Here is a 26477-nt window from a genome sequence, read left to right as displayed (position 1 = left end):
GCTGTTCTGTCGGATTTTTGAGAAATGAGGACTAATCTGCAGCTGGCAACAGCAAAGCAAATTCTCTTGTATAGCAGCATATGCTAAATAGCTCTTCAAGCGCGCAGATGCATTGCTGTAAAATACTTCTCATGTCTGCGTATCTGCATCTCCCAGATGGGTCCCAAGCTGTGCCAAACTGCATCTCATCAACTGCTATGAACTATGGCATCACATGACCACAGGAGATATGTGGAGTCCTATTCTGTCTTGCCTTGGCACAACGTGGTCAAGCGATGCATCATCGGTGAGCACACACTTTGTCAAAAAATGGGACGAAGGTGAAGGAAAAAAGGGAGGCAAGGGAGAGACGTGCCTTTTCTGCTCAAACTGTCGAAGTTCTGTTCAGTGAGCAGAAGAAAAGAACAAGACTTTTGTCTATTTTTTTTTCCACTTAAGAAAAAAAAACGACTAATCAGCAGAGTTTGAGTTGATTCGGGTTTGCACGAGGGTGTGACAGAGCAGTGAAAGATTTCATGGGACGTTGCCCCATGATTCATTGAGTTATTGGTTTCCGCCCTGTTTTAATCGCTGACGTGCCCGAGCCAAAAAATCTCGGAGGATTCCGGAGAGTTCTTTTCTCCACCATTCAGCAGAATGGAATTTGGTCTGCAAGTGCCTCACGTCATTCGAGGCGTCCTTCACAGTTTCGGGGGCCCTAATTCAAACCACATGGAGGCCAGCGTCCGGTTACGGACCTCTGCGAGAGAAAAAAAAGGACATATTCCCATTGGCTGCATCAGGGCGGGAAATGGAGTGTCTTGATGGAAAAAGATAACAAACAGATCTAAGTGGGAGTCACAACACAGCCTAAGCACAAACATATTCACATGCATAAATATACATACACATGTACGTACACGAGGACATATACAAATATACATGCATATACACAAATACACACACAGACTGTGAAACATACACTTGGGCCTGCAAAAGCTGTTTGCTTGACATGATGGAAGAATGAGCAGCAGGCTCTGTAATATTGCTCCTATTCTTCATTGACAAGCATATATATATTTTGCTGTTCCCAACTGACTTTGCAGCGCTGAACTCCATTTATGAATTATCTGACATATTTCCTGCTATTTTTTTGACAGGAGTACTCAGAGGAAATTTCAAGGCACCTTTCTCCTGACAAGTAGAAATATCAATATTTGAATAAATTGCAGATTTGGATCTCCTCACATGGATGCTCTCCAGCAAGAGTGTGTGTGTGTGTATACGACGGCATGAATGTGTGTTTGTGGATGTGTGTTTTGCATGTGTGTCTGTGTTTGTGTGTGAGTGAAGGGAATGGGAAGGGGTTTGTTTCATTCTGTTACCACGGTCTTATCCCCCTGAGCCCGCAGGCAGAAATCTGTATGCAGCATTTCATTAGGAGGGAGCTCGACTGAGTGACATGTGAAGCACACCTCGCCGTCGACCTGATGAAGTTTACTTCTCTCAAACGACAAAAAGCCACTTTGTAGACTAGCCTTTTTTCCACTGAGGAAGAGAGGGGGTGATGGCTGAGCACCAATAAAAGAATCATGAATGCTGTTTCACAGAATGACAGGCCTATCTGTACACAAATATTTCTCTTCGAGAAAAATGTAAGCTTCAGAGCTTTTTTTTTTCTCCTCCCCTCTTTTTAAAGTAGATTTGACTTGATAGAAGTGACAGTGTTCAAAATATGATCACCTAAATTCTAAGCCTTGTAGAAAAAAAGGTTGACAAGAAGCACAAAAGGGAGGCTAGAAACCGATTGTTCTTATCTTACAAAAGTGGCAAGTTTTATGTGAGGAAAACAGCATTTCACCCAGTGAACTAAATAATTTACAAACAAATACACCGTTGTCCTACAACCTTGATAAATACACACTCTGTGTATAAGAGGTCAATGTCAAGCATCCATAACACTCAGTGCTGTCTTCTTAAAGCTCCTGGTGTTACGTATGAGAGACTTCTGCCTATCTGTCTCACTCTGTTTAGCTGCAGTAGCTGCCATGCTGTCTGCATGTCTCCTGCTGCCGCTGATAGATCACTCTCCTGCCCACCCCTTCAACTTACCCCTCCTCTCTGCACCCCGCCATCATTTCAGGGAGCTTGAGAAATGGCTTAGCCATGTGAGGTTACTCAGGTACCAAACAGGCTGTGACCCTTTGACCCCCAGATCTGACCTTCCTGACCTGAACCTCATACTTTCTCCCTCTCCCCCCCCAAAAAACAAAAACAAATCTAATGCACCTTAGCTGCTCAAAGAAAATCGCAAAGCTTTATATCAACGTGGAGCTTTGACAATCATCTGTCCACATGACCTGCGATTTCTCCAACAGGGTCTGCTTGACACTTACAATAGAGAGGTGACGGCACGCAGGTTGTCCATCTCTCGTCTCGCCTGCCCTTATCTCCTCTCCTCTCCATCTCTCTCCGCCTTGTGTGCACAACTTAATAACCAAGCAAGGGGTAGATTCCCATTATGGAAACCCTGGAAAATGGCCCGGACATTTTCCCCCATATCTGGGATCTCCATCTGGAGGACGCACTCTCGCTCTCGCTGCCCCCCTTGTCCAATCTCTGTGTGTGTTCTGGTGAGCCTACGCTGCAGAGATGGCTTTCACTCTCCACTGGCTACAATGAGATTGGCGCACCAGGTTGACTCTATTCGACTCGACAACCCATTTCAATAACGTAACAAAACAGAACAGAGTGGTGATGCTGAATAAAACATTTTTGAGGGGTGCCCAGGGGGCAGTGTGGAGGTCTTAAATGATCTAAATCTGTAAAATTTTGAAACACTTTAGCAGACACATACATTTATGTAGCTATAATCTAAAATAGTGTCAACTTAAGAATAGCAGGTGATTCTTGCTAGCCTGAGCTGTATGTCAGTACGGCTCTTCTCCAATCAGGCTTCATAGCTAGACTATGCGGTTAATAGACTAATAAAGATTACACTGAGGTCAGCAAGTCACTAATCCCTGGCATTATTAGTAAAAACAAAGCCTACAGCTTTGCACTATGCACCTTATCCCATCTGAGTGCCTATGCACGTGCATAAAGTCCGAACATAATATGTGTGACTTAAACCATACAATGAGAAGAGAAAATAAATATGCTAAGAGCAGCAGGGGTGGACCAGGCCGGGCCTCTGTGGACCTATGTCATCGCTCCCTCTGGTCTCAGCTACACTCCCCACCCGAGCGAAAGGTTCAGTGATTACGGAGGCTCAACTTCCCTCTAAGAAAGCAAACCGGAGCTGCAGTCCAAACAAGGCCGAGCCAGCAGCGAGGGAGCACTGCTGCACCAGGCAGCTCGGGTTTACCGTCGCCTCCGACCTGGCTGGCCCCGGGGCTTGCATTAGTCCCCAGCCCAGCCTCCCTAGGACAAACAAACAACCACCACTTACACAGTCAGACGAGCAGTGAGGCAGGGAGAGCTGGTGCCACCAGCACTGTGTGGAGGGGAACCTGACCCAATTGGATTTGCTTTATCACCCCATATAATGACTCCCAGACTGGCCTGTTCCAGTGGTCGAAAATAAAAGATTACAAAAAATATCTGCCTGCTTGCCATTCTGAGTTTGGCCCAAAATGGGCAGCTCCCCCAAAACAGATGGGGAGGCATCTCAAAAATGTTCTCTGCCTCTGGGGACATGTGGTTTTCCCCATCATTATATAACTGTAAACTCCTGGATGTCAGAGATTGGGGATAATAACTTTCAGATGTTGGCAGCCCGGGCCAAAGCTGGGACCTGCTGGATGGGAACAGTTATTTGGCAGAGAAGAGGAAGTCCGAGAGATTAGGACTAAGATGTGACAGGGAGGAAAGTGGATCTGGATGGAGCTCAATAGGTCCTGTTAGTCTGTTCCAGTGTGTTCGGTGTTGTATTGGGTCCTAATGATGACCGTGTGGAAGGCAGGGGCCCAGCGTGTGTGTGCGGGTGGGATAGAGAATGAGACATGAATTAATATCAAACCGCAGGAAATCATGTCATCGTGTTAACACGCTGAAATCAAGCTCAAGCGATCCACCACTTTTAGCATTCCATTTCAATTTTCTGAAAGATTTGATATGACAGTTTTAGCACTCCCCACTGCAGTGCAGATGTGCCACTAATTCAGAAACAGACACACCTCCTTCAATAAATGAGTCCTTATAGAAGTGTCATCCTGTTAAACCATTTTTATTGGTTTGTCTCACATGAGCAGGAGAGGATCATTGTTCACTGCAGACGTGGTTGCCGGTTGCTGGCGTGGTCAAGGTTTGGTCACTTAAACTCGCACTCCTCTAATGAAATGAAACATCTCTTCATATATATTTTTTAATATATTCCAGCTGGTCGCTGCATGGTAGAAAGAACAGCCCTGTTTTTCTTCTTTTTAAATTTTTTTCCCCCCCTTTAAAGTATCGATCGCAGTGCTGAACAAGCAGAGGAGTGTTTTTTATTGTAAATCAATACTGATCGATCTGCAGCCTGGGTGTTGAATATGGATCAATATCACACCAGGCTGTGGAGGAGATCTGATTTCAATTGGCAAGAGAAGCCCACAGCAGGTTTCCATCAAGCGGTAATTCAAGACATGGGAACATAAGTCAGATGGATTGATATAGACTAGCCAGGACCTTTCTTGCCACTGAACCAGCACAAGGAAATTTCTGTCATATATCATTAACGCAGTTGGGGCAGGCAGTAAAAAAAAAGATGGGGAGCAGAGTACCTCAGTGACCCTCAATGAAGAGCTTTGGTCAAACACTAAAAAAATATGCCATTATTACTGTGAACTTTATGATTTTTATAAATAAAACCCAGAATAGAAAAACAACTGAAACAGTAAAAGCTGAATATCTACTCTCTGTGCACACACACACACCACAGTGTGGTCATATTCTGCAGAACTCCTGGTACTGATTATGCAGAGGTCAAGCTGAGATGCATACTGTAAGCTGTTATTAATTTACTGAACAAATGTCCTGCAGGAAAATCTGGTGCATGGTGAAATGTTTTTAGTACACTTATCACGGGGTCGATCTTTATTAAACCTGCACATTTGTTTAATTTACCACAGAAATGAGACACAAAATATCATTTAACAGCGCGCGTGTGTTGCAGAGGAGCATCGAGCATGTGTGTATGGTAAAAAAGCTGGTCACCTGGTTCATTCATCACTTGTTTGTGATTCCTGAACAGAGAGGCACTGTTCCAAATGACAGCATTGTAAAACAATAAAAACAGAGCTATAGTTAGAAATAACTTGTCACTTTTAATAAATGACACTGGTTCAGGGTTCTTTCTCTGGGGCTTCTCCTCCGATACATCCCAGGCACCCCTGGGGCCAACAGAGCAGCCAGCAGACCAGCTCGTTTCCCCGAGGTAACTGATGACCCTATCCCTGAATTCCCCCCATCTTTGTCCTGTGACCTCACACCAGCGGGAGCAGGACCATGTCCGATGAAATCTTCAGACTGCTTCCCATCCTAATCTAGCCTGTGTCACACTACAAATTGCTACATTCAGAAAATGGAAAAAGATTGCGGCGGTGGTGGAGGGAGGGACTGACAGAGGTAGGGAAAAAAGGAAGGATGGGCAGGGAGGGGGAGCAGAGGAGTGTGCATCGACAACCAGTCCCCTAAGAAAAATACTTGAGGAAAGAACGACTCGGGAGATCCCAACATGGAATCACATCTCAGCGAACATATTGATCTGATTTACAAAACCTCCACTCTAATGCGAAACAAATGGCGTGGGCGTGAACTGGTACTTAACCATAAAACCCCAGCATTACTCCGTCTCCGATGAAATACCACATATATCCCTCACCAGGGCCTAATGTGCTGTTTTACGGCCAGATACGACTGAGGTTGACCCAACAGTTTGTTTGACAATTAGGGGAAACCTAATAAGGATTGAATGGGAGTAAGAACATGCCAAGAGAAAGAAAGGAGACTCTTTTTCAACTGAAAAAATAGCACAAAAAAGGAAAAAGAAAAAAAAACACACACACATAGGTCTGAGTGACCTAAATGTGATTCACAGAATCGGGAGCTGTTCGACAAAGATCTTGCGTCATTAATGCTTTAAGGAACCAAACAACATCATCACAACAGCTACAAAGTTTAATTATAAAGGAGAGCTGCTAAATATTTGAGAAAGAGTGGCATGTTTTATTTACCTCAGATTTAATTTCAATAATGTAGGATTTTCACCACGGTGGCTTATTGCAGCAGTGTGTCGGGGAACAGTGAATAAATCTCGATAGAGTGTTTTCGCTCATAATATCAAAATAAATGATCGCTCCGCAGCTGGACATGAAAACTATGGAAAAACAAGTCGGCGAATAAAGATGGCAAACTTTAACAACATATAAAGACATACACCAAAAAAAAACAAAAAAAACAAGTGAATAAATAAATATAAAATCTTTGATAACCTTTTCTTACTCCTCTTCGGCTTGTGTGTGTGTGTGTGTGTGTGTGTGTGTGTGTGTGTGTGTGTGTGTGTGTGTGTGTGTGTGTGTGTGTGTGTGTGTGTGTAACTGTGTGTAACTGTGTGTATACAAGGTCCAGTGTTGCTCTTGGCCCAGCATTCATCCCATCACCCCAGCTCTGGCCTTGTTTCTGTCAGCAGTGAACCAGGGGAGTAAAAAGTGGAGGGGGTGGGTGGTTCGGGCAGCTAGAGAAGGAGAGAGGAAGAGAAGGAAAGAGGGAAAGAGAAGGGGGGTGGGGTTGGAGGGGGGGAGGGGTTGTCTCAATGGACAGATGGACTGCTCTTTCTCAACACATGTGGAACCATGTTTCGTCTTTCACTGCCGTCAAGCTGGAGCCGAATCCGTCGCTCTGTTGGCCCGCGCCACTTTCGTACTGCACACCTCTCTCTTTAGCACAGCACACACACACACACACACACGCGAGTGTGTGCACACACTCAGAGATGCAGGTACACACACAAAACACATGCACACACGCCACACAAACATCTCCGTCTTTCTCTGCACACATGTTAAAGTCATCACCCCTGCTCAGCGCTAGTAAAACACAACACCCCCGGCTTCTCTGCTGTTGTCAAGTCTTGCCATTAGCTGATGCCACTGGGGAATCCTACCCTAGTGAGGTGGGTCTCCCTCGGGAACGTCAGGCACCACGTTACATTCAGCCGCCACTCATGTGAACCCAAACATGTGAGCATAATTTGGAAAATATCATTTATACTGTGCGTCTTTGTACGTGTCTTGACATTTACAAACTGCGATAAAACCGACATGAGGGAGGAGGGAATAGAAAACAGGGCGAGTATAATTTGAGGTAATGTTTTGCTTAGTGAACAGTATTACCCAATCCTGGATGTTGGAGCACTGGGAAGGAGGTTCTGGCTCTGGGGCTGCAGAGAGGGTCTGGGTTTCATTTCTCGGCAAGTGCAAGCCAAAGGAGGGCTGCCAAGTACAGCTTTCACTCTCAACACTTCCTGCTCTTCCTACTCTGGCTCGGGAGGAGACAGGCTTCACTCAAACATCACGTCGACTTAGGCAGGGGTGGCCAGTTTATTCTCCCATTTCTCAATGGGCGTGAAAAACTCACATCTGTCACACGAATTACACCAAACACAGCCATAAATCCAACAGCAAGATGGATATTTTATTAAGCCGCAAATAATAAGACATTTGCAGGTGTTTGCATGCGTGTGTAAATATAATAACAGAGCATTTCCTATACATGTTAACAGCTTTAAATGACTCACTGTAAAATCTAAAGATCCCACAGCTCAGTGGTATAATGTTAAAAAGAGAAATAAAAGTAACACCTGCAGCAATCAACTCTAAATCAAAACAACAGTGACCCTATCCACTGCATCATTTTCATTATGGATGGTGGGATGGTGTTAGATTAACACTACCTACCGAGTGCCATCTTAATTGCCCCTCTGCAGATGCAGTGAAAACATGTCATTTAGGCACTTCATAAACAGACTTCTCTTTGCAGGTTATCAAGTCAGCCGCTCAGTGAAAACACACCCTCTTTTCCAATGCTGATGTGCAATTAAAATGGTTTTAGAAATCCTCTTTGACAGTCCAGGGCTTAGCCAAAAATGTAAATGACATTAAAGGAGACAATGAATTTAATTTTGTTTAATGTCCCCTTTCGCTGATTCTCATTTACATCACATTTCCACATAAAGGGCTGACCTTATAAATACTGGCATTTGTTCAGCTTTTGGAGGTAATCACGGTTTTGCACAAACCAGATGGGAGCGCACAAATTTTCCGATTTGTTTCTTAGAAGGCCGAGGGAACCACATGCGAGACGTTCTAAGGCTGCGGTCTTTTGTTTCTGGTAAACAACTTGACAACAAGTCAAGTGCACTCTGGGAAATGACCTCGTAGGTGTTCCACAAATGAACGATAACGCAAAGTCATTTAGAAAATACAGGCTCACTAATGAGGGACATAACAGAAAGCTAAGCAAAATCTACATTAGGCAAAAATTTAATTGCATTAACACACGAACAGGTGCGGTGAGGCCTTTATAAATGAGCTAAATGAATAAAAGCCTCCCACAGCACAACCATGTGTGCTGACCAAAAAAAAAAGAGAGAGAAAGAAAGAGACAAGGGGAAAAATAAGGGGAAAAAACAAGTCAATGTCATGAATTATTCAGTGGCTGGGCTGCACTCCAAAGGTCAGTGCTCTTTGACCTTTGTGACAGGAAGTGAAAGGGAGGGCCGTAGCCGCTGGAATAAATGAAGCTGACATGTTTAGATATGGTCCAGAATCTGTTGGTGAATGGCAGCGTAAACTCACACACCTTAAAAAAAATCCAAATTCATACACACATTTGCCGCTTGTCTGTTTCAATGCTACTTGCATAAATTGCTCGAGATCCCTGTGTAAAATGTGACCTTTGAACCCTGACAGTCAGAATGAGTCATTTTCTCTCCTCTTTCAACAACATGTGCCGTCTTATTACAAAATCCATGTGTAAGCCGGAACAATGTATCTAATCTTTCACACAAGAGAGGACAAAGTCAATATGCAAGAGAGTGAAGGCAGATACCCAACCAGAGGAGTCACCGTAAATTGAGTTATGTTTGGCTATATGTGTACTGTAAATGGGAAAACCATCTAATCAGATATTGGGTGCCTCATCACTATATTTCTAAAGACTTAAATTACCAGTTAAATCAGCCTACACTCCCACTTACTTTAAAGGACCATTAACTTATAAATGTGACAACTGTAGCACTGCTGGATTTATAAATGAGACATAGCAAAGTGTACAGCTATGCGATCATAGCAACAATGCTACAATTAGTGGCTGTTTCCTTTATTTAACAAGCACGGACTGACTTACTTTTTTTTTTTTTTTTAGTTTCTGGTTTGATGTCTGAAGAAAGGAAAAAGAGTGCTCATGCTCTTAACAGTGAATCGACTTTTTTGTAGAGCAAAATACAAACTGACTTTTGCAAAAGACACTGAAACTTTAGTAGCACATATAAACCCACCCAAATGCAGCAAAAATAGGGCCTTTCTTCATCCAAAAATTAATATGAATTATGCAAGGGCATCAAATGTAAGTGCTGAAATATTTAAAGACCAAGCAGTGCTGAAACTTTGTGACAGCTGTTGGGCCTATATCTAACCAACTTTTTTTTTTTTTTTAAAGAGAATCCTTCTTCTTCAAAAATCTGAGTGAAAATCTGTATCAAAACTCTGAGAGAAAATAGGGTAAACAGATGTCTGGCTTGACCGCAGGAAAATAGGACACATTTGGAATGATAAGTTTCCCAAACTCCGTTGGATATGCCAGATCCATGGGAATGCCAGTTAATGTCTTGCTAGATGCCAGCTAGCTGTGTGCGCTTTCCCCTCTTACCATCTGGGAAAATGTTACAGAGAATGAACGCCATCAATGATTCACTCCAAATCTGTTTCTTAAGGTTCGGCCATGCTACTGTTTCTCTGGGAAATGTGGCAGTGCTAGCTGGTTTTCATACTGTAATTGTAGACAGATGAGACGTGCCTGATTCAACAATCAAACCTCTCCTCTAGGTTTATGTCACTCAACTATGTTCTACTCAATTGGAAATAATCAGTTTCTGCCAGCAGCGACCGCAGCACAGGTGCCTGTAATGATGTGCATGAGAAAATGACAGATGTAACAGAAATGGCTGTAAAACATGGAAGCTTTAACAGAAAAGCTTACCCATATGCACAGCGGGAAAAGTCAAGTAATTGCAGTAAATAAGCTTACATAGCAAGCCTACAGTGTGCTCTGGCCGTGTCCGTAACTCTTGCTAAACCCTGCAACCTTTCACAAGCACCCCTCTCTGCGAGCCTCCTTCAGTCACTGGGAACCTGTGTGGGTCTGTTAGGGTGAGCTGACGGGCTCATAGTTACGACATGGAGACAATGGGAGGGTCTAATGAGGAACATATGCTTTTGTGTTTCAACAGAGCTGCTCATTGTGCAAGGAAAGGGATACTCTACTCCTATTCAGACTCGTCACAATGAAAATCCGAGCCCTCCCTGAGCCAGTTGAGCTTACAATATCCATCCGCTTCTTTCTTCCCTGTTCTTTTTTTCCCACCCCTCTTCTTGACTTTAATTCTCCATGCATTCATTTTGCTTATTGTACTTAAGTTACATGTTTTGTCCCGCAGATTGAAGAACAATGGCGTGCGAAACTCTAAACAGTAAAAGGCAGCAGAGCAGCACAAAGCAAACATGAAAGCGGCGGAAATCAGGAGACGTAGACGTCTCAAGTTATATGTTAATGTTTGCACTATCGCTGTCACTATTGTAAGGAACAAATGCACCTGACTAATGAATTAAGAAATCCTTGCAATCCGGCGAGAAAAAAAAAGGAAAAAGCTATACTCTTACGATGCCCTAAAAAAACCCTCAATAGTTTTCTTGTACTTGCATTGAGATACATTCAGCCACAGCAACAGCATGAACGACATACAAGCAGCACGCGTGTGTGTTTGAGGATGTGCATGCGTGTGTGTGGGTGTCTGTCTGTCTGCGTTTGTGTCCTTGTCTGAGTGTGCATCTGCGTTTATCTACATGTGTGTCTTTGTGAGCTTGACTTCAGACAGCAGTAGCTCTGGTAATCCATCCAGGCTCCCAGGGCAGCCAGCTCCTACTTCCTGATGCATGAGAAGCCGCTGGAGTGGAGTGGCAGCAACAACTGCTCAGCCCTATTTGATTACTAATAAGAGAGTTGTCCCCTCTGTCAGATACCAGGCATTCTCCACTAAGCAAACAGTGATTCCAGCTAGTCAAACATTAGCATTGCTGTCTCTCCCTACTACGTGGTGAGAGTTACATTGAGATCGACGCTCAAACTACACCCCCTACCTCACCTCTATAGCCACCGAACACACATAAGCACATAAGCGCGCACACCCTCGTACCACCAACCTAAACATATTCACATTGACCAAGACCTATAGTTTCACAGTGTGAGGGAAAATGTCAACGCCTGGAAGAAGGCCATTTATTCTCCCACTTTATAAAGTGATGAAGGTAATATAAAAGTGGCAGATAACTAGCCTGAAGGTGCAGAACAAAACAGCAGACATAAAATGTTTATCCCTCCTAAAACAAAGCTTTAATGGCACCTAGCTCACAGCTAACTTGAACAAAGGAAACAGTCAATGAAAAACAACTATTGACAGTGTAAGCATCACTGTCATAAACAAAGAAAGGAAGCCAGCCAAATAAATGCGAAGTTGCCTAAGCTAATTAGGTGTATTCCCAGCATGATCCTCTAGTGATTGAACCACCTGTGACTGAACAAACCCTATCCAGGTGGTGACCGCCCCTCAGTGCACAGGTACTTGGGAAAGACACCCCTCAGCCACTCACACAGAGTCACCCACAGTTCCCACACTGTGGGCTGTAAGATGCAAGTCAGCCCAACTGGGCCGTCTGGTACAGCGGGAGGGGACTAATTTGTTCACTAGCTCATCCATGTGCCTGCTCATCCACTCAGTCACTCATGCATTTAGTCAGTCTGACGCTCACTCATTCACTTACTCATTCCCTGTTCGCAAACACAGAAAAGGAAAAAGCTGCACACGGCCTACCTGTCAATGATCACTGGGTCTGAGGGAGTCTCGTTCCTGTTTCCACAGCTTTTCTTGTCACAGCATCGGCTACAAAAACATAGAAAAGTGTGTTACAGGGCAAGCGATACTTTGCACAATAAATACAAATAAATAAATAATGCACAAAAAAAAAAAAACATGCATGTATTACGCGTATCTGAGTGCTTTTGATATGGGGGGTAAAAATTACCATGAGATTTCCTTCACTCAATCTATCCTTTCCATTGATGCTGATGGCTGATAAAAATGGTGAAAACAACATGTTGTGTTGTTTGGCTTAGTGTTGGAGGGGAGGGGAGTGGGGATTGGGCCAGGAGGCAGGGGAGTCACTTTTCACAGCTTCAGCTTTTGTTTACCTCTAATTGCCAAGCTGCTATTTCTGAGGGAGATGCAAGGTGCCACCCTCAACCAATATTTCTGCGGGGCATTTATCAATTATGGCCTCAAAAGCACTAATCTATCTTCCACCACATGTTTCAACCATCTCCTCCCTAAGCCTATAGCTAGCTGCCTTTCACTTCTTTGATTGGGACTGGAATAAAAAAAAACAGCAAAAATAAACAAATACATCATCCCAGCTTCCATTTGAAATGAAAACATATAAACATATGTGAATAAGATTGATTTATGCCATATGGTGCAGAAAGGGAAAACAAAGATTTTGTGCAAAGCTACTGTCAGTCAAGCACACGCTATTTAAATATCCCTGATTTACATGACTTTCTAGAAGCAATAATAAAAAAGTGTTTTATGGCTGCAAAGTACTGAGAAAAAATATATAATTCAAAAACTAGTTTATTACACGGCTAAAATAAAATATGCTTTAATTAGATAATATATCAAAAGAATATTCTCATTATGTATATCTTCTTATGTGATAATAGGCAGCAGTTGTAGTAGTTGTTTTATTCAGCAGCAAAATGCACTTCCCTTTGGAAAAAAAAATATATTACCTCTCGAGCACGACCATATTCAATGTGTCACAAATAAGTGATGGATGCTTGTATAAATTGAGCGTGAGTGATGAGTTTATGCATGGAAAAAGACAAATCATTCTCAGCTCTCATACTGCACTTGCTCTCAACCAGTAACTTGAACAATGCACCGGTGCAACAAAGGAGCGGTTAACCGACAGTATCCGAATTCAATGTTCACAAAGCTCATGCTGAGCTCAACAATAACAACAAAAGGCGTTTTTCCTTTTAGTATCAATGACACCGCTGAATAGCAGCGCAATATGAGTGGAGATTTATGTGGTTAAATGACACTAAAAGGCTTGCTGATCATTGTTGACAGGTGGGATCAACTGAGAATTGAGTACAAAAAAAAAAAAGATGCATAGCATGCAGCATTAATGCATAACAGAAGACACATTGTCCCTGGCATGCTGATATATAATTCTTAAAATATAAAAACAAACTAAAAGATTAAAAAAAACAAAACCACAACTTATGTACTTTGTCACTGAGTGTTTATTACACATTCAGTTCCCCTTCACTGGAAAAGACCGTTCATTTTCACTGTCATATTCATATCAAAGTTGAATCACATCATATCAAAGTTAGAAATGACAGCAGCTCTCTCTCGCTCTGTGGCTGCTGAAGGACCACAGGACAGTTTTGGCTCGCTGCATCACATCATGAGTGTCAAAACTTATTGAAGGGGAGGGAATTACTTTTTGCTTGAATCTGCAAAATGGACAGAGCAGGAAAATAACGCTTACCTGCACATAATTTCATGAGTAAGAAGAACTCTGCACATTTCTGGATTCTTGTCTTGACCCTCATAAACTATGGCCTTTGAAACAAAATGAGATGGAAATAAAGTGAAAACACAGCCGTCGTTTTCAACACACACATCAAGAAAACTCTTGAACTGGCAAATAATTAGGCTACTGTTTAACAAAATAAATCAGGGCATGAACACACGTGATGTTAGAGCAACACAATATAACAGATGAGACCAAATACTGAATAGGAAATGTGGTTCAAATAATCCCAGCATTCCCCTGTGCTGTAAATTATACTGATTTCTATAAACATAAATGACTGTCTAAATTTAACTATTAAAAAATGCACAAATATCAACTGCTTCTACATTTTTGTGGCAGCAATAGTAAAAATTTATATAAAAATAAAAGTAGCAATCCATATATTTAATAATAATCATAAACTGTATTTTTTATTAATCTGGATAATATGTGGCACAGACAGACAGAGGAAGAGAGAGAGGGGGGGAGACAGAGGGATTTTCATAAGGAGAGATCCAATAGAAGTGTCATCAATATGCTTATAATCTGGGGATATTTGGGGGAAAGTGTTAATGGGCAATCTGTTGTTTATTTTGAGCCGCTAACAATGATCTTTCTGTGGATAAAAAGCGGTGTCTGGCGGTACGGTTGAGTAATTTTTGAGCATTGGCTGAAACAGATGGCGTGGAGCTATCAGTTCTGCCGCTCTTCTCTCCCTCCCTCGATCCCTCCCTCCTTCTACCATTTCTAAGGATAGACACTTTACTCCCTCGTACGCTGAACCGGCACCGAGTGTAAATGCAAAGCAAAGCAACAAATTATAAAGAAAATATTGCACATAATGCCAAAAAAATCTACATATATATATATATATATATATATATATATATATATATATATATATATATATATATATATATATATATATATATATAAACCTGATAGGTTGCATTTAATTTTTACGTTATGTTTGCCTAGAATGAAATTTGTATTTTTTGCCCCTGACTCTCTTTATGCCAACAGGAAAGAATGACTTTGAAAAAGTGACATATCTGAACCAGGTCGCATCACTCTCTCTCGCTTCTAAAAGCTGTCCTACTTGACCTGCTGTGGGGTTTTTTCCTCCCCTCTCTTCTTTTTTTCGGGGGAACCAGGCGATTATCTATATTGGTTTGATTTATGTGGCTATTTGCAGCTGTAGAAACAGAAATCCATAAATTGCTTGTTCTGCGTCATTGACTCGGATCATTCGCACAGGAATGTTGTCTGTGACCAGTGGTCCAGGCTTCACGGCTCTATTCAGGAGGCTGAGGCTCTAGCTAAATCCTCTGTTTAATAATAAAACACGATATGGAGAGACGAAAGCGTGGCGTCTAATTTTATTTTCCCTAATCATAATTAAGTTCGGTAATCTAAAAAAAAAACAAAAAAAATACTCATAAGCATTTTTGGGGGGTTATTTTTACGCTATGAAAGCCATTCACGTGTTTACACCTGAGCAGAATTTTTTAAATGTCTATTTTTATAAATATAACATTTAAAGCAATTTTTAAAAAAAAAATGTTTAGACCGTCACCTCTGACTCTTTGCAGGAAAAGTCAAATCGGATCATATGGAGCAGAGGTAGTGTTTAAATTTTAATGCTGGACAAACTGAACCTACAAAAAAAAAGACTCAACTCTGGCGAAGAGAAATTGACTTTAGGGTCTTGCAATATGATATGGTCAAACGTAAACAGTCAAAATGGAAGCTGTCTCTTCTGATTCCATCTGTAATTTGATTTTTATTTTGTGCCACAACTGCATTTTGCAAGCAGATTTTTTTTTTTTTTTTTTTTTAGAAAACCGAGAAGTGTGTCTATGTATCTCAGGGGTGACGATTTACACGCCATGTTAAGATTTTGTTTGGCTTTTTTTAAATGTTTTTTCCTCCCCCACTTGTGAACCGTGGAGTTTGCACTGTGCGCAGAAACAAGTGTAACAGCAGCAGCTTACCTGCTTCGTCATGGAATCGATTAACCGTATGTAAAGATCCTGTTCTGTTCTGACGCCTGGGGAGAGAAAAAGAGGAGCACTTTTACATTTTTAAGGAATTGTGGGTAATGAATTTATGAAAATAAATAATAATAAAACCCTCAAAAAAAGAGAAAAAAGAAAAAAAACTTTTCATTAAAATCTAAGAGTTCAGATAGTGATTATAATTTTATAATATTATTATTATTATTATTATTATTATTATTATTATTATTATTACATGTGGTTTTACGCACACAGACAAACTCACTGATAGATTTTCACATGTTTTTAAAAATATTAAAGACAGTTTCACTCACCGTTACTGTACAATAACTGTAGTTTGTAATGTATCCCATTGTTAGTTTTTTCACTGGTTGGTTCCTGCAGAAAACAACAGTTTGTGAAAATCAGCAATCAGAAAAACAACTGCCCATCACCACCACATGTCTATGCGTTTAAAAATAAATTCAGAGTTTTGGTGCTAAAGAAGAGAAACGGCTTTAGATGCTAAAATGACCCTCTGTCATCAAGGAATTGAATTTTTCCTTTTTTCCTTTTTTTTCTTTTTAAAGAAAATCAATATTACACGTGACTTCCCCTTAGTAACCCATTGCCCATTTCTGAGTACATAATTTCGATACATGTGCTGATTATGTAGAGAGGTGCATGTATTCTAAAATACACCGCTTACTTTTTCTTTCTCCACAAAGTCCACAAAAGCTGTCCTTTCGATCTCCACGGGCTGACCCTGTCTGTCATACAGCGCCAGGACGAAATGGAAAAAATTGGATTTTCTGAGGTTGGAAGGGGGCTGCTTTTCATAATGTGCCCGTGCCAAGCCGACACCGCTGCGGGGAGAAAACAAGAGACCATCTCGGTTAAGCACCGGACACCGGGGATACTAGATGATGGAGAAGCTGATGGAAACATTGGAGATGCAGAAGCACGCTTGAGTACGGGGGAGATTTCTTGATTTGTCACAATAATGGGTAATCTGATGTAATGAAAGAAGGGAAAGCCGAAGGGGGGGCATTTATTGGGAGACCGTAATTGATACAGAGTATTCAGGGGATTGAGGGGTCGATATGATGAGGAGGGAATGCGTGAGAAAAATCAGATGCTTTTTGGCATGCGTACCTTTGGGCGGCTGTGTTTGCATCCACCACCCCAGCTGTGTGCATCCAGGAGCGGACCGAGTTCAGTCCACCCAGCGGTTCCTCCTTCATCGTCGTCCCACCCCGCGGTATAGTTTCCTGAATCCCAAACATTTAGGACAATTTGCGTGAAAAAGAGCCTCCTGCGAAATTAGGCAAATAAACGTCCAAGCGTGTTATCCTTCAGGGTTTTTTTTTTTCACGGGATAAGTAGCGAGAGCCGATTCAGACTTGCGAGGGAAAACCCGGTCCACAGGTCTTGCCTCCCTCTTCAGTCCGTCCGATGTGAACAATTCTCAAAGTGCTGTACTTAGTTAGAGCGGTATCCACAGACTGGAAAAGTGAATTGTTCAATAGACAAGATTTTTTTGTGTTGCTATTGTTCCTCTGTTTTTTTTTTCTTTTTCTTTTTTTTTTTGTGCTATTCACAGAAAAATCGATGGCAGTTGTTTGTGTTTGTGGGTGATGCTGCTCTCAAAGTGCCCACATCCCTGAAGCACCGCATCCAAAACCTTCAGGACTTCTTGTTGAATAAAAAACCCACTCCTGAAAAGGTGCTGCTGCTTCTCCACAAGACAAACACAGGCAAAGGCTGATCACCAGTGGAGGTGTTCCTAGTACACAGGAGAGGTGGATAAGGGGCCCTTTCGCGTCGTGCAGGATGGATGGGAACATGCAAAACTAAGCCCTCTTTCCCCGAGGACTGAAATCTTTCCCGGGAGCCAAAACTCTAAACCCACGGGAGAGGCGCTGTCAGAATATGACGCTGAAGGGGCGTGGTTTTGACCATATATGGAGCTCTGACGGTTCCTGTCAGGCAGTGGCGCTCCACTGTACGGGTACAGCCCTATAGTGCAGCAGCTTGAGAACACTCATTCGCTCCACTTTTCCTCTTGCTTAGGCCCTATATGTGGTGAGTTTGATTTTTTTAATGATATGGAAAATTCAACCGGGTGTAACCATCACACATAATGAGGAGGAAAATAATAATAATAATAAAATAATCATAATAATAATACATAACAATTATTCGGAATTCAGTGCTTATTATTTTTAGCTGGCCTACCGATTGCAATTTCCGTGATTAGTTTTATTATAATGGATTAAAATTAATAGCATTTCATATATTTATTCGATTAAATTTGTTAACACCATTACAAATTGACTTGATGAGACTGTTTGTTCACTGACGTATCGAAAGCATCTCAGTGTCTGTGAGATTAAAGGCCATAAATCATATTTCAATAAGAGCAGATTATGTTTCTTCATAAAATTGATATATATTCTATTTCGTATTGTGATCGCGTGCTGTGGGTTATGTTATTGTAATTAAGGTGTAATTAACACAACGCGGAAATCATAAAATCACACATGATTATAAATATTTTAATTTACATTAACTTTTCATTGATCATTTTTTTTAACAACAGGTATTTGACTCATTTGTTTCGCTGGGGCAGTCGGGCAGGTTTTTTTTTTATGTTTTAGTTTTTGCGCACAAAATCCAAAAAAGGGAGCAAAGTTTGGAAATCAGACGGAGTTTTTCAGCATCTTTGTTATTAATGTCAAAACAAATCAGTCACATCGCGGTGCCATTTACTGCAGATAAAGTCAGGTCTTTTGACCTCTTTTATAGATTAAAAATCAGAGTCGGTGTCTCATGACATTAAACAAACTTCGGGAAATCCATGGTTCTATGTCTTCCGCATTTAATGCACGCCATGTACCTAATAATCAGAAACATCTTAATCATTTTTAAAGAGCCAACTGCCTACATGTCCGACTCCGTCCGAGAGGGACAAGCAAGCAATTCGGTTCATTAGTGGTGAAAGGGGGGAGAGGATGAAGGAGAGAGGGGAGGGTGCGAGGAAGAGAGATGTGTGCTATATCCTGAGCAATCTATCTAGCTGGTGCAGAGGGTTAATAGCTGCTGCCAAAGATAAGTGAATTATAAGCTGTTGCTTTCACCTCTACACAATCTATTGCCAAATTGCCCAGTTACAAAACCAGGTTGTAGATTTTTTTTTAAACTTTTTATTTTTGTTTTTATTTTTTATTTTTTTTTAGAGAACTCAAAGTTTAAATTTGTGGGGAGGGGAGGATATGAGAATGAAATCAAATGGGTGCTCTTTGTTAATTGTATTTTTCCCCCTTAGATGAAACAAATCGAGACGCGTGCTGCAAATGTTTTGTCTGTTCTACCGAGATTGCAAATATCTTTTTTGCACAGAACTCACTGTGCTTTTTGCACAGTTTCAAGTCGCTTATTAGAACTTAACCCCTGATTACACGCACCGAGGCGATTTAAATCTGATTATCAAATTAGGAGACTTTGAGACAAATCCTCTTAGATCTGATACTGTTGACTGGAGAGGGAAAATGGATCTCCACACCCGTCACGTAGGTAACGATGCTGTCCTGAAAGGGAGTTTTAAACCGTATTTGACAACAAATGCAGCTGCCCCGCTATTTCAGAAGATATTAAAGGAAAATGAATGCAAATCTGTGTGCAGGAGCCATCTGGACGTGGAGAGAGGGAGTCAGCTGCTCCACACACTGAGGCGCGGAGCCTGAATCCGTCTCAGCTCATTCTGTGGGATCATCTGCGTGGTGGGCTTACACCGTGGAAAATGCGCTCTCCATCATTAGGTGAAATGTTAGCATCAAAATAAAAGAAATGTTGATCCCCGTTTGTTTTAGTGGTTGCATGCATGAAAACTTTGCACGGGCGTGGAATTAGACCATCTCAGTCACATTTTCTTTTTATTACCCACCCCCTCCCCCACTCTCCTTAAGAGATTTTTTTTAAATCCACTTTTTTCAACAGCGTGCTAGAGGTAAGTGATGGGTGACAGAGAAGGGGAAACAATTGCAAACTATTTCATCTTGGCCGCATTAAGCCAGCCTGAATGCTCGTATAAATGACCGGCTGATAACACGGGGGCCCTGTTATCTCACTCTTTCTATTCAGTGATCACAATGAGTGAACCCCCAAAGATTTGGACCTGACCACTGATATAAAACCAAACTCCTCGGGACGCGTGGTTTCCACTCAAAAAAAAATGTTACAGGGTGACTTTAGAAGACCTCCCGTCTCGACGGGACGAGGGTGACGTCTTCTTTTTTGTGTGCGTGTGTCTATGTGTGTGTGTGTGTGAATTTACGGGGCGAGGCCCTCATGATCTCCTTAAATTTGCATGTAAATGGCGACATCAGCCTATACGCGTGCCAGGGGCCAGCGGGCCTCCCAGATGTCAAGGCAAAGTCAATCAGCCGGCCGCTGCCCAGCTGTCCATCGATGCACTTTATTGGGACAACACTTTCATTATGCTCACCTGCATTGTTTCCTAATGGATTGATTGGTAAAAAGCGAAGTGAAGGAAATTTTATTAGCACCCACCAAGCAAGTTTCCTCACGGCTTTATCGCAGAGGTTGTTTTAAAGTGATCTTTTTCCCCCTTCTCCTTCTTCTTCTTTTTTTCGATTAAATATTTATCAAGTATGCCCACAGTTAGGCATTATTCCAAATTCCATACGGAACAAATAGGCAATCAGCCCACTTACTGTTTACAGCTAACATCGCCTGTTCCGTTGTTTAGAGCTACAATATTTTGTGAAAATATTTGAAGTTGAAATTTAAGTTACACCGCGCAAAGAAAACTAATTTAGGGAGCTTCAGCCTACAGCCTTTGTTTAAAATTTCTGTCACTTGTAGCTGAATTAGAAAAGATTAACTCCAGCTGATGCTTGTGCGTTGACAATTTTCTCATGAGTAGGGAGGAAAAAAATACACATCACTTATATCAGTTTCCCCCATCAGTTTTAATTAAATTACCAAATAGCTTGATTCCGCATCACATATATATAAAAAAAAACCTTCAGTGCAAACTTTAGTTATTACAACTTATAGGCCTAATAAATGCACGCCTAAAATTCGATATCTCATATTAAAACATGGTTTTCACGATATTTTTTAATTATTGTAGTTAGAAAAAAAATCAAACGGCCAAGAGTGATGAGATCAATCATGAAGGCTGTTCGTGTCAAGTTGGAGCTAATAGACGGACAGCGCCCCTCGTTGGTTACACTTGAGATCATGGAGTCGATATGAGGCAGCTGTGTTGTTCAGTGACAAGATAGCAAAATCTCAAGTTTGGTTTATATGTAACTGCTTCCCCACTGCCCCACGAGCTACATTTTCTTTTTTCAAATTCAGGTACTATTTTAAAAAGCAACAGAATTATTTTTAAAATAATAAAAAAAAAAATTTTTATTTTTCTTTGTCATCTCGCACACTAGAATAAGAAAAAATAACAGATATTTGAAGGGCTAAAAAAATTAAGGAAAGAACGTTTTTTATGTATTATTATTATTATTATTATTATTATTATTATTATTATTTCTGATGTGTTTATTGTGTGTCTGAAATAAACATTATTTGACAATGTGCTGGTGTGACCTCACGTTTCGTCACTAACTTCTGTCAGAGTGTTCATGTTAATTGTGTGCAGTGGTGAGTTCTGTCAAGGGCATTGCCCGTGCGCACAATTTGCATTTCCATTCTGCTGTGGAAATGATGAGAGAGTTTCTGCGCGGTTTAGAGCCTCGCGGCGCAGTCTGTGGGCGAATTACATTTAAAGAAGGCGAGAGAAATTAAATAAGAAACCGAGACCACTTCAGGGCTATTAACATCTAAAATATCCCCTGGAAATTTAGACCAAAATACACATGACCAAATACCCAGGATACCTTCGCTCTTAACACAGCCCTGGTCTTGATTGTGTCCATCACTGTTTTGTAGGCCTATCTAAAATTCTTTATTTAAAAAAAAAGTTATCACGCCGCCTCACATTTCTCAGTGGCGATGATGGAAGTGAGGCAAATTTGATTATTCAGCTCTAAATCGGAACATATTAACTTAATATATAGGCGCCCTACTGCCAAACAGACTGTGACACTCAGAAAAATGGGTGCAAAAATCCGACTTTAAAGGTCAGTTTAAAAAAAAAAAACCCTCATCAGTAAGTATGATGTGGGCACATGTTGCATCGGGGAAAGTGGCCTCCAAAAGAGGAGGCATCAGCTTTAACCTTGTTCCTTTTTTTTCTTATTTTTTTTTTAGAGCGCCTGTGCATGCATGACCAAAGAGGCAGCAGCCTTTCCCTCAGTACTCCAGAGACCTTTAATTTGCCTGTTGACCCCAGGATGGAGGTGTTGCCAACTCACAGTGATACTACCTCACCCACAAGAGACTAATAATTCTCAAGTTACTTACATCAAAATATATATTTTCAACATGTTGCATCAGTGCCTCTAATTCGTTTTTCTCCTTTAGGGGCTGCCATTATAAAGGAGATACATATTTGATGGCAACTGGCAAGTCTACAAATGCATTTTGATTTTAGTCAGATTATTAATATCGGACTGTGTTACTATTAACAGAAATGTTAATTATGATGTCAAGACAGAGGGAGTCAAGGTGAAAGCTGCACAGCAATAGCTAAAAATAATCCATGCCAGCCAGAGTACAGTATGATCCTGCAGAGGAGTGTTACTGGCAAGGGACCTTTTTGCTGCAACAAAGAGGTGGAAAAGAGGAAGTAAATGAATTAGAGTACAAGCCAGATTTTGTCTTTGTTTCATCCACACTTGTCCTGTCCCTATTTTCCAACCTCTCCCTTTTCCTTGCTATTGGAAGTGCTGCAAATTGTATAATGCTGGTCTTTGTTCTACAGAGTCAAGCCACATGAATAGCCGTCCTGAGCACACACAAAAACACACTGACAAACTGATCATCTTAAAAAAGCAACGCCCTGGTGCTCACTTGGCCTACTTTCCACGGCAGCACTGGGACGTGGGAAGAGGAATAGAATTCAGGGGAGGATGTTCTTGCACTCTGGGAAACATTCAGTATAGCAAGTGTGATGCACATAAACATAGCCTTTGCATTGTCAACCTTAGACCGTATTTGCCCCAGATAACTAGTCCCCATGTGCTAGACTATTCTCTTTGACTTTGCAATTGAAATCCTGAGAAGATTATGCCAAAGCTAAAAGAGGCAAACTCTGGGGTGGGATTTCAATTGTCAATTCCTGTTGGATTTTATAGCATTATGACATATAGTACACCATCTGTTACGCTTCCCGTGACTAGGTCTACATCTGCACAAGTGGAGCTTATTGATGTGAACATCAGTACAACTAAGACCTGGTTTTTGAATGGACAGCAATTTTCAATCACCGATATTTTTCTCCTGAATCCCGTTTAACACAGATGTATGACTAAGTAGCGGGGTCTCTAGCTTACAAAACACCAGAGCAAATTAAAAAGGTGCAGGAAAGTAACCACTCCTAACTTTAGCTAAACAGACTTCCTGGAGCGCTAGATAATCTGGGGCTTCTATGTACACCGCCTAACCAAATGTCGACATCTGTGAGGGTGTGCATAAAGAAAAGCTCCTCAGAGAAACGGGGGATAATAATCTTAGTTCCCCTCACCTTCAGCTTGCCCATAGGGGTTTAAAAGGGAGATGAAGAAATCCTATGTAAACATGCCAAGTCAAATTTTCACTTGAAATGTGACATAAAGGCAAAGGGCAACCTTGGTGCATCGCTAATGTGCTTCCACGCATGAGTTTTCCAGTGCCCCTGGATGTAAACAATTGATGTATTCAGTCTGTGGTTTGAACACTGACTCACTGTGCACACTTAATATGTTTGAGCATCTTCTTAGCCATCACTGTACATTTAGTGCATAGGTGAAGAGCCCAAAAGAAGTCAACACAAAGCCTGTACACAATCAGAATCTCTGTACTCAATAGCTGCATGAAAGTGAGTTTTGCTCTCCTGAGAAACATACAAAGTTTGAGCATCTGTTCCATCATGTAGTCTTTGTTGAGAAATTAAATATTGAACTGATCTAGTGTACCATGAATGTTTCACTCACATAGTGATTAGACAGACTGGAGAGGCAAGACATCGCAGCACTTTACTCTCTACTTTCATATACTGTATTTGTTGGTCTTGCCTTTAAGTGTTTCACGCGCCAGATTGTGTTGTTGTTATGGAAAATGTTTTTTAATGTTGCGTCAATTATACTTAGCATGCATGTGTAACTCGACACAAAAGTAAATTCATATGCATGCTACGTATGTGCACAAACGCAATCATCCTCAGTCTGATAATTGCTGTATAGTGTAGTCCAGCTGAAGCAATATAATTGGAAAAAAGAGAAAAACATAAATTAGAGTTTTGGTTTTATGATTCAATTATGAACTTGGCAGCATCTGTTTTTTCATACTTTTATGTTATTGTGAATATGGAGAAAATACTGATTGGTTTTCTTGTCGCATCTCAGAATAAAGGGCGTCTCTTTTATAGTTTCTCATCCCTTACTCCAAATCAACAATTGTCTCTCGGGAGAGTCCCAAATGATGTTTCCTGACATAAACATTTTGGATTATAATGGGCAGACCAAGCCAACGTGCAAGCAGGAGAAGGAAACAGTATCATCACAGAGATCATAAAATGGTGTCGTGAGTAGTCTTTTGTCCAGGACCATAGGAGAGTTCTGTTGCTAAAGGGAAGGACAAAAGCAGAAGGCGCCACGGGTATAAGGTTCCCCTGAGCAACAATACTGAAAGTTTCAACTTGCAGCACATGGGTGTAACTTTAACTGGAATACTGTGGATCAAAGACTCACAAACAAAGTGGGTGGAAATGCTGAAGGAGTGTCTGTGCTCAAGTGAAGGACAGGTTCACTAGAGAGAAAGCGGGAGCGACAATTTCTGAAACACAGACCAGGCAATCAAGGCTAATTACTGAGCCCGTGTTTTGTGAACTCAAAGGGCAGCATGATTCAATTAACAAAACCGATGTGTATTATAATTCTGAAAAGCAAAATTACCTCTGTCGACAACACGCTTATCAGATATAAAACAAAAGCAAATTCAAATTAAACTGAACAGTTTTAAATGTGTTGCTGCTTCGTGCGCTTTAATAAGGAAGAGTGCACACAGTCGATTTTGTATTGCATCTCAAACATTCATTCCGCACTCTTGTCTTCACCTGTCAGCTTTTAGAGAGTGGGAGAATTATTCAGTTCTGCTTCTTTAAATAAAAAACACAGCCTTGAAATTTGTGAGGCTTAAGGCAATTCATCAGGTTAGATCACTACAATGTGGATGTGTAACCTTTACACTGCACTGGAACCTGCACATACAAGTGTTATGAAAGGTCCCCGTGGCACTCTGCTCTTCTGACATGGATTTGAAGACTTGCCACTTTATTAGCTGCTAAGCCCCCACTACTTGTTCTATATAGTGGAGGCCTATGTTATGAGCTGGGATCTCATTGTCTAGCGTTATTAGAGGTAGAGTCTGCAGCGCTCTCTTGTCTCCCCTCGAGAGTAGCCTGACTATTTGAAAGGAAGCTACAAGTGCAATTTAACCCATCTTATTTACAATACGATCTCTTACAAGGACATCATCGCAGCAAGGATTCACATATAATACATCTCTACAATGTGCTTCTTTCCTGTTTTGATTGTTTCAGGAGAGTTGTTTGACGCTCAATTGAGCCCTAAGAAGAAAAAAAATCTCTGAATGTGTCAAGTTAGAGCAGACACAAACTTTAGTCAACAACACTAGTCCGGTTTTGTATTTTTCAAAAATACTTCACATAAGATTTATGCACAACAACAAGTGTTTTCTGCTTAAAGGTCAAAAGAGTTAATAAATAAAAAAGAGTGGGTATGGGGTTCTTAATGATAGCATTAACATCGTGTCTGGGAAAACAAGCTGTTTGTGATCATCACTTTTGTCACCAACGCACACGCACACACACCCCCTCCAAAATGGAAATGATCTGTTGGCACTGAATAATAAGTGCCATAGTGCCATCTAGTGCACAAATTTGCACACTGAAGAATGACAGTCCCTGTATGTAAAACATACACTACATACTGCAGCGTACATGCAAAGGTACAGGGCTTAAGGGCTACTTGTGATTATGATAAAGGATGGTGTACTGTTTTCACTGATCGCTTGTGTGCTTCAGTGTGAGTTTCAGCTACACTAAATGACCACACTGAAAATTTCCACTCATAGGGGAAATAAACAAGGAGACAAAGGTTTGTCTTAGAAGCCAGGTCTTTGACAACCCGCGGCTGTGGCAAGCCGCAAGGATAATCTCCTTCAGACAATGAGACGATGTTGAAGGCTGTGCATGCAAATTATACTCTGCCATCTAAATTACAAAGACATACACAGACCTCAAGTCATCAGGCCTCATATCTCACTCATCTGGCCTCCTGGCTGTTAGGTTGCCAGAGGATACTATAGAGACAACAGAACAGAAATAATAAGAAAAAACACATGAGCCAAAACAAGAGTCTTGAATAATTGATTGTGTTTGTCTTTTGCTGTTTGTGTG

The 26477-nt window shown here is 41.2% G+C and overlaps 1 protein-coding gene and 1 long non-coding RNA gene across 9 annotated transcripts in view; one reads left to right on the top strand and one right to left on the bottom strand.

Annotated features, from left to right (window-relative positions):
- LOC308387993 (transcription factor COE3) overlaps nt 1–17757 on the bottom strand; it is a 66278-nt gene extending 48521 nt beyond the window's left edge. For all 8 annotated transcript variants that reach the window (XM_080868417.1, XM_080868421.1, XM_080868418.1 and 5 more), the window contains exons 1-6: nt 17030–17757; nt 16584–16740; nt 16210–16273; nt 15872–15927; nt 13851–13924; nt 12107–12175 (exon numbers count right to left, since the gene is read on the bottom strand). In XM_080868417.1, coding sequence (XP_080724543.1) covers nt 12107–12175; nt 13851–13924; nt 15872–15927; nt 16210–16273; nt 16584–16740; nt 17030–17160 — 551 coding nt within the window. In that variant the 5' untranslated portion in view covers nt 17161–17757. The remainder of the gene's footprint in view (nt 1–12106; nt 12176–13850; nt 13925–15871; nt 15928–16209; nt 16274–16583; nt 16741–17029) is intronic.
- A 128-nt stretch (nt 17758–17885) lies between these two features.
- Nucleotides 17886–24564, top strand: LOC308387994. The gene is made up of 3 exons (XR_013970023.1): nt 17886–17959; nt 19560–19695; nt 22169–24564. It is a non-coding gene; the product is annotated as an uncharacterized lncRNA (long non-coding RNA).
- Nucleotides 24565–26477: the final 1913 nt, after the last annotated feature.

This window comes from Rhamphochromis sp. 'chilingali' (assembly GCF_963969265.1).
Source record: "Rhamphochromis sp. 'chilingali' genome assembly, chromosome: 20".
Lineage (NCBI taxonomy): Eukaryota > Metazoa > Chordata > Actinopteri > Cichliformes > Cichlidae > Rhamphochromis > Rhamphochromis sp. 'chilingali'.
This window is presented reverse-complemented; position numbering and strand designations above follow the sequence as displayed.